Consider the following 8,847-nt stretch of genomic DNA (forward strand, 5'->3'; position numbering starts at 1 on the left):
ATGAGCATACACAGATATTGCATTTTATTATTATTATTATTATTATTATATGTTTAAATATATTATTAATACTAATAATTTGCCAAGTTGTATTGAGATCTAAATGGTCACAAATTTATTAGACATACAAAATATAAAATTATCAAAATAAACAATATTTAAAATTATATATAATAATAATAATACAATTATAGAAAATATATAACATACATTTTTAATTAGTTTGGTCTAATTGTTAGGCTGCTCATATCTCATACATTGGTGTTTAAAAAGTTAAATAATTATTCCAAAAAAAAAAAAAGATCCATCGTTGTTGGGTGATATTCCAAATGGTACCATAAAACTGACAGCTGTTAATCAGTAAAAAAAATATGGTCTTCTGATGTTGATTATCTGCCAGCATTTACATGTGGAACCGCATCTGCATGAACTACAAGTATATCATAGTTTTGACAAGCTTATCAAGCCTCACAGATCTTTATATGTAACAGCTTAAATTTTAGGATATTAAATCAGTTTACAAATTTAGAATTTTCTTAAGGTTGCATGTTGAGGAAGTGGTGTAATTATTTGTAACTATTGCTATTCAGTTCTTATGAGTTATTTCCTCTGGATAGGCTAGAGTGGTTCACAAAGGTCCTGCGATATCCTGCACACAGAAAGATGGCATCGAAATGCTTAGAGCAGAGATCAGAGGTGAGTTTCCCCATTTTAATTTAAATTCAAAGACAAAGATCGCGAACTAACCTGCGACGTATCAAGCTGATCTGTTTTGTAAGCAACGACACTCAATCTGTCTGGCATTTACACTTCGCATTCCTGTTTAAAGCAGCTCAGTCGCTTTGGGTTTGAAAAGATTTGTATAGAAAAATCTGCTATCCAGACTGCATGGATTTTCTCCATTAAAATGTTAACTAATACACGGCCACTGAATTTAGTGCTGTTGATGTATCTAGAGAAAAGAGGCACAATATGGGGCCAATTTGATTGCCCGGAGTAGCTTCTTCAAAGCATGCTTCAGACTCACTCGTGTCTGTGATTTTTAGGTCTCAGCCCTGCAGATTTTGAGTCTTGAAATGAAAGCTATAGCTGGGCTCACTCTGTCCTTTGCTGTTTTCTCTCTTTCTCTCAGAGGAGGACCTCCTTCAGAGAACCGCTGAACATACATCAATCAACATCATTTTCTTTGGCACGTTGGCCAAGGACTTTTCACAGTCTGCCAGACAAGGGGTAGGCTTCTATAAAACCTTCAAATATTCATATGAGTATTGGGGAAGTATATGTAGATGTACATATTTTTCAAGGCTCCAGGCTGTAAAACAGATGGAGGAGGAGGTCTGGGCGAAACAGTTAAAGCAGATCTTGATGTTTTCATGTCAGTGTTTGTGTGTTTGCTCTATAATGGGTCACTTTTGCTTTTTTCCATCATTTTGACCAAACAACCATTATTGCTAAAAGTTGTATTGCAAGAAACAAATTGCAGTCAAACTTTTTTTGTCAATACATATAAACATAACTGTTTATATGTATGCAGTAAATGCCATTATTTATCTACAAATATTTTGACTAAAACATTTTAATACAGTACGTGACAAATGCCAAAAAAGTTTCTTATGCAAAAAGAAAAAAAAAACAGAATAATTTTGATTCTGTGCTTTTTCTGTCCAAATGCTCTTGAGACAAAGATCTCTTCTTTAGTCTAATGATGCTCAGTATTCAAATAAAAATGCATTAAAATCATTATGAATATATAAAAATGTTTAATTCAAGATGCAAAATTCAAAGTTTTTTTTAAATAAATAATGTCTCCATGCTGTTTTCACAAAATTGTCATTTATATGCACCAGTGTAATGATTTATATCTAAATGTCAGTATTTATAAATATTTTGACTAAAGCATTTTAATACATGGCCAATTCCACACAAAGACTCTTACATGAAAAACACTGAATAAGAGTTTTAATTCATTGCTTTTAAAAATCTCTGTCCTAATTCTCTTGAGACGAAGATCACTAAATCTAGTGATGCTCAATAACCAAATAAAAAGTGCATTAAATCATTGTGATAAGCATAATCATCATGAATATATAAAATAATTTAATGCAAGAAGCAAAATGCAGTCGGTTATGTTTAGGCATGTTTCCATACTGTTTTTCACTAAAATTGTCACTTATATGCACCAAAATAACTACTTGCATGGGCGACGGAATCCTTTTTAAGAACAATGATATTGGACCCACTTACTTTTACCATCTCTAATTCAGCGCATATGCCTGTTCACTTTTCAGAGCGCCGCCACTCAAATCCATTCCACTTGAGGAATGCCCTAATGAATTATCCTCCATTATGCATTTTATCTACAGCCTTGACTTCCGCGCTGCTGCTTCCTCAAATCTATTCCACTTGGCTCAGTCAGAGTCCATATAAATTAAACTCCATTCTGTGTTTTCAGTACTCACACTTTCTGCACTCACGAGACACAGCAAGATAAACAAAGCATCGTAGCATATCTGCCGCTCAGGTGGGTCTGGCTGTGTGATCACATAGGCTACTGTCACTTAACAAGTTGCTATTTAACTGAATGTTCATAATTTGTTCGCCTGTTGCTTTTAAAGGCATCATATAGTCTTTGTTGCAGCATTGAATAACAGTTACACTTACACTATGATGGACTCACCCACATTTTTATTAACTTATTATTATTAATATCTATTATTATTAATAATAATATTTTATTAATAATATCTATTTATTAACTTATTTACAAATATTTTGGCTAAAACATTTTAATATGTGACAAATACCACACAAAGACTCTTCCACAAAAAAAGATTAAAACATCTCTGTCCCAATGCTCTCAAGGATAAAAATATTGCTAATAGTCTAATGATTAGTAATAATTATAATAATTGATCCTTAAGAGCCACATAAAAAGTGCATTAAAATCATTATGGTAAGCAAAATCATCATGAATATACATCAGTGTCACATTTCAGTTAACTACATTTTAACCCTCTGGGGTCTGAGGTGATTTTGGGGCCCTTGAGATGTTTTGACATGCCCTGACATTTGTGCTTATTTCAGCTACTTATAACATACTATTGGCCAACATTAATTTTTTTTTGTGTTCAGCACAAACTTTGTTACAATAATATGTGAGCAAGATGGATTTACATGTTTGCATTTTTTAGAAGAAAAAAAAAAGATTATCGACAGTACTTTTAGTGTCTTTCGCACTGATCAGAAAAAAAGCGAGCTGGTTGCGCCGGCGCAGCCGTCGACCCCAGCTGACAAATATGCATTTATACATGGTTACCAAAATTTAATTATAACTAAAGTTCTATCATTAAATAATGCTTGATTATTGTGTCATATTATAACGCTTGACTGACTGATGTTAAGAGTGTACTTTTAGATATTTAAAAAGCTCTTGCCATTTTACAAACATGATATATATATATATATATAAATAAATAAATAAATAAATAAATAAATAAATAAATAAAAATAGGATATCAGTCCGGCAAGTAAACTAAAAAATTTACTAGCCAATGGCGATTCTATTGCCAAGGTGTGTGTAGAGGGTTGCACTAAAACCAGCCAATTCCTGTAATACATGCTCTGCTGAAAATGAACAAATACAGGCAAAGAGTACATTTGAGAAAGCGTTTTGTGAAGGCATTGAATAATAATTCCAAACCCTTGAGGTTACAACCTAAAGTTTATGTACTGTATAAATATAATAGACATTAAAGGTATCACATTGTAAAACATATGGCGACATATTAGCAACATAATGAAGTGTTACATGACCAGATAAACATACACTTTTGACAATCTATAAAGGATACCATGTAATGACCAGTGACCAGTGCAACACCCACAATCTTACAAGGAAGTTCTTCACCCAAAAAGAAAATCTGTGACGTGCTGTAAAATACTACACAAAATAATTTGTAATTTCTGCACCCTAATTTGGATAAATATGCATTTACAATGGCTGTAAACATGTAAAGAATACACTTAAATTAAAAAAAATATATATTTCATATTAAATAAAATTAATTGTATTAATTAATACAATTATTAATACAATTTTCTATGAGACTTTTTTTGGGGGTTACTTTATTATGAATATTATTATTATTATTATTATTATTGTTGTTGTTATCATTATGTTCCAAATTATTTTCTATGGTAATCAGCAGAGAACAACATTCACAATCCATTTTACTATATGACATCAGCTAAAAAAAGATGGTTGGTTTAGTACAGAGCACGCTATTTTAGTTCTTACAAAAAACAATTTTTTCATAATAATGAGTGAACTACAAAGGTAAATAGGGTAAATTTTTATTTCATGTTGGATTTCACCTGGAATTTTCCTTTAGGAGCATCTATTATTATTATTATTATTATTATTATTATCTATTATCTATTATTACTATCTATTATTGTACTGTAAAAGCATTGTGTTTTTAATTTCTCTAGTCCAGGCTGAGGAATATGGGCTCCCAAGCCTCTAAAAAACAGACTGACTAGCTGTGCAGATTTCTGAAAGAGTCTGTAACTCTGCAGCTATTCTCTCTGCACTTGCTTCTCTTTGTAACGACACACTGCGTTTTGTCAGCAAATACTGTGCTTAAGACAGACCCTCCATCGTCTGACAGCTGACAATTCCTGAAGTGCCCCACCACATGCTTGCACAAGTCATATTTAATAAGAGTGCTAAGAATATCAATTATTATTATTATTTTTTTAAATGTGTGTGGAATAAATTTAGACTTTGGAATATTTTTTTTTCTAAATGAGTGTGAGAATGACTTTAATTAAATATAGGGATGGGTCATCATGATGGTCAACTAGTTTAAGATTAGTTTTTTTTTTTTTTTTCTAGATGAATGCTTTAAATTGCATGCTGACAGAATTGTTAGTTTAAATTAGGGCTACACCAACATAAAAATTCTGGGCAATACTAATAATTATTTTAATGATAAACTGATGGTTGATATTAAATTAAGCTACTTTGTATAAATAAATAAATAATAAACCACTTAAAACTAAAATCATACATTTTAATTGCTACAAATAAATATGCATCACAACATTATAATTTACAGTATGAAAAATTTATTAATTTTTAGATTTGCTGAAGATTAAATTAAACCATGTTATTAAATTACTAGTGTTTTTAAAGATTAACTCTAAATGACTATTCAATGACAGCAAAGTTAATTTTATATATATATATATATATATATATATATATATATATATTTCACTTTCTGTGAACAGTTCTTAAAAGAGACATTTTTGTCTTACTGTAAAGAACACTTTAATAATCGAAAGCATAATTTTTCACTATAAAAGAACATTTTGTTCAATGGAAAGATTTCATGAATGCTAAAGATTCCTCATGGAACCATCCATGCCAATAAAACAAGACTATTTTTAAGAGTGCAGGCAACCCACTGATTCAATGAATTTGCATAGTGTATACACTTGGTCTCAGCCTATTGCAGAACAAATGTCCTATGAAGCCATCAAAACAAATAAAAAAGCCGTGACAGTCACATTTCAGTCACATCCTCTTACACACACACATTCTCAATGGATAAGTGTCATACACTGGCCGTCTGAAGCGATTACAGGCAGGGGCTGTCTGGGTGTTAAGTTAACCCAGGCGCTTGATTTCTCTCTCACTATGAATAATTGATAGTCACGTGTATAGAGGCAGGGTGTGACAGTATACTGCATCAGCTAAAGCCGTGCTGCAGGTGCTCATGCATTTAGGATGTTTTAAGCAGATTGGACACCCATTGCTTGAAATCCGATCACAAGTGGTCCGAGGAGCTGTGTTTGAGATCCATATTACCATTTCTTATGGAATCGACCAAAATGCATCTTAAAACCAAACGTACATGCAAGCTTATGAAATTCTCCTTTAGTTTAATTTATTCAACGGTTTTATCTTTCTAAGAAATGTAATGGCTCACCTCTCCTCAACAAGCCACACGATTAGAGGTATAATACTTGCTGTAGTTCAAATAGTTTAGGAAAAGTTATGCCCTGAATTTGAATACTTAGGATTAGGGAGTTCAAAAATCCTGAAGTAAAAGTGATTCTTGTCCTCCATATTGTACACATGCAGGCGTCTGGCGCTACTTTAATCTCTTATTATTATTGCATGAGGCATCCATTCCCCAGTTTATAAGTGAGATGACAAGTGCATTTGGCAACTGGCCTGGGACTCAGATGATGCAAATGGCACAAAAAGCATGCAACAGAGACAATTTCACAAGACAGACAGGGAAAACCAAGAGGTGAAAGAGTTGCTGTGTCCTGTATGTTCCTAGAGATTCCTCAAGAGATTCTAGCCCCTCAAAAACCCACAACAGCAACACTATCACGGACTGAAATAGGCCTTTAAACTTGATGCAACAAAGAAAGATGAACAAAAAGTCAAAATAGCACAAATTTATTGTCATTAAAATGGAACTTCCCTGCTGATTTGTAATAGATTAGGCCCCATGTCTCCTTCAATATGTGCCACACTAGACCTATAGGGTGAGTGATATATGATGTAAGTTGAAGTGAAGAAACTGTGTGCGCACAGACCCCCACAATGAAGGCCCTCGTCCACCGTGACAACTGTATTGATTTGGCCTTCTCTCTCCTCTCTCATAAAGCTATCTCTCTCAGACCACTTAATCCTAATGGCTGGCTTTATTTGCCTTTTCTCCCTCCTCAACACCGAGCACATGCAATTTTACACAATATTAGAGACGATATGGCCCAGGATATTGATAATGGTAGAGAAATGCTCTGACTCAATGCAATCTTTAGTGGATAAATTGCATTTCTGATCACTGGGTATTACATTACCATATATAAAAACAGTAATTTCCTTCAACATTTTTGTTATCAGTGCATTTGACTGATACTTTGATTATTGAATACCATACTAATGCATTGTCTATCAATTTCAGATTGAAACAACCTGTTAGATGCTTTGCATCTTGTTCAGACATGTCTAAACCAGTGGTTCTTAGCAAGAATAAACTGCAAAGTGGAGGCCAAATGTCCAAAAGTCTGGCTCTGCTAGACTAGGGGTGCTCTGCTGGGTAAAGATCTAGTCTGGCAAATGTTGCACATTCACACTGGCCAATTTACACTGCACCAGCAGACACAGACAAACAGCAACAGACATGTTGGTTGGGTTTTGTCAGATCAGTGTGTTGCCACTGTCTGTATCTGTTACCGTTGATCGGTGCTTATTTTCAATGACTGAACATGTTGAATTGGTGTGGGTCGGGTCTTGGAATGTCTAGGTGTAATATAATGTAATCTGGTGACCGTTGGAGTTGGTCCACATCAGTTCGTGAGGTGTGAATTGGCCTTTAATCTTTAGGAACAACTTCAAACTTGTGATAATTTTTAGACTTCAGCACTTTAGACTTCTGGATAAATGAAGCTGACTTGGAGAACGTATCTAAGAGTTTAATCCTTTCTCACAGATATTCAAAGATTAGACAGATAATGTTAAGCTCTATCATTACATAGAAGCTGCCAAGTATCATGATAGCTCATCAATTCAAAGCTTTATCTTGTGCCATTGTTTTAAGAATCGCTGTTACCCATGCCAAATGGCAGTTTTATAATCCGTCTTCCAAAAAGCTACTGGCAACAACAAAGAAAAGTAGAGGTTGTTTGTCAAACAAATTGTTTATACGCTGCACTTCAAAAATAACTTTTTTGTTGCTGTTGTACAATGAAATGACTGCTGTTGTACACAACGACTACAAAAATTGCAGATCACCATGTTCGACCTCTATCTTTGAGAACAGGAAGATTCAGAACCGAAGTTTAGACCATTCCTGGAAATATGAGTGATGACAAGGCAGGTTTTTTCCAGTAAGCAACAGATAATTTTGCGGGTGACACAAAGGAGGATCCTTGGGGAGTAAACGGCAGAGTTTTGGTTGAAGGCACATCTCTCAAGGCCAATTTTCTCTTTCAAAGCCATTGTCTGTCAGTGGGGAGATAATCTGAGCTGTGACCATTGTGTTGCTGGAGGAGAAAGGTGGACAATACTGGCTCTGCAACTGCAGTGCTTTGCACCCTCTCAAACCATCTTCACATAAATAAGGTTACATCAGATGAACTGTTTTCAAAGTCAGTGAATTCAGGCAGAAATATCTGCTGCATAGATATGACGGATTTTATGGTGTTGGATTCTTTACACTTCTCTTTGATACTATTAAAAACAAATCTACTTTTAGAAACAAACATATTTAGTTTCTTTTCTTTTTTTCCTTTTCTAACCTTTTAAACTGGTTATTTATTTAGAAGATGCTTATAGAAATTAACAATTGTAGTAGTTCTTGAATCTGCTTTTTTTGGGATATGAACCCGTAGCCTTACTTTGTATATTAACCAGATACAGCATGACAAGATTTCAGAACAACAACATTTTAGTGTGGGCAAGGCTACTACTTAACACGACGTGGCAAAAAAAGAAAAGAAAAAAGAAAACTGACAAAATGTCTTGTCATGCATCATTTGTCACAGTTCCCAATTATTTCGACAAATCTCCTATTAAAATGGATGAGGTGTGATTTGCTACATAATGCTTGGAAAAGACAGTGTTAAAGTGCAGAATTTTAACCACAAGGGGGGCCACTATTAATTATTTTGATAACGGATTAATCTTTTGATAATTTCTTTGATTTAAAAAACAATTGGGTAAAAAAGAATTGTATATATATATATTTTTTTTTTTTAACAAAATGGATTTTTGTTTTCTTATTCTTATGTTTGACAACTTTTTCTTGTGCGCTTTCCCTA

General features: G+C 33.6%; 1 protein-coding gene across 1 annotated transcript in view; it reads left to right on the forward strand.

The window, feature by feature from the left end:
- LOC107698355 (protection of telomeres protein 1-like) overlaps positions 1-8,847 on the forward strand; it is a 29,560-nt gene that overhangs the window by 6,719 nt on the left and 13,994 nt on the right. The window contains exons 4-5 of the mRNA XM_016499324.1: positions 618-696; positions 1,133-1,230. Coding sequence (XP_016354810.1) covers positions 675-696; positions 1,133-1,230 — 120 coding nt within the window. The 5' untranslated portion in view covers positions 618-674. The remainder of the gene's footprint in view (positions 1-617; positions 697-1,132; positions 1,231-8,847) is intronic.

This window comes from Sinocyclocheilus anshuiensis, unplaced genomic scaffold (genome assembly GCF_001515605.1).
Source record: "Sinocyclocheilus anshuiensis isolate Anshui unplaced genomic scaffold, SAMN03320099.WGS_v1.1 scaffold1054, whole genome shotgun sequence".
NCBI lineage: Eukaryota > Metazoa > Chordata > Actinopteri > Cypriniformes > Cyprinidae > Sinocyclocheilus > Sinocyclocheilus anshuiensis.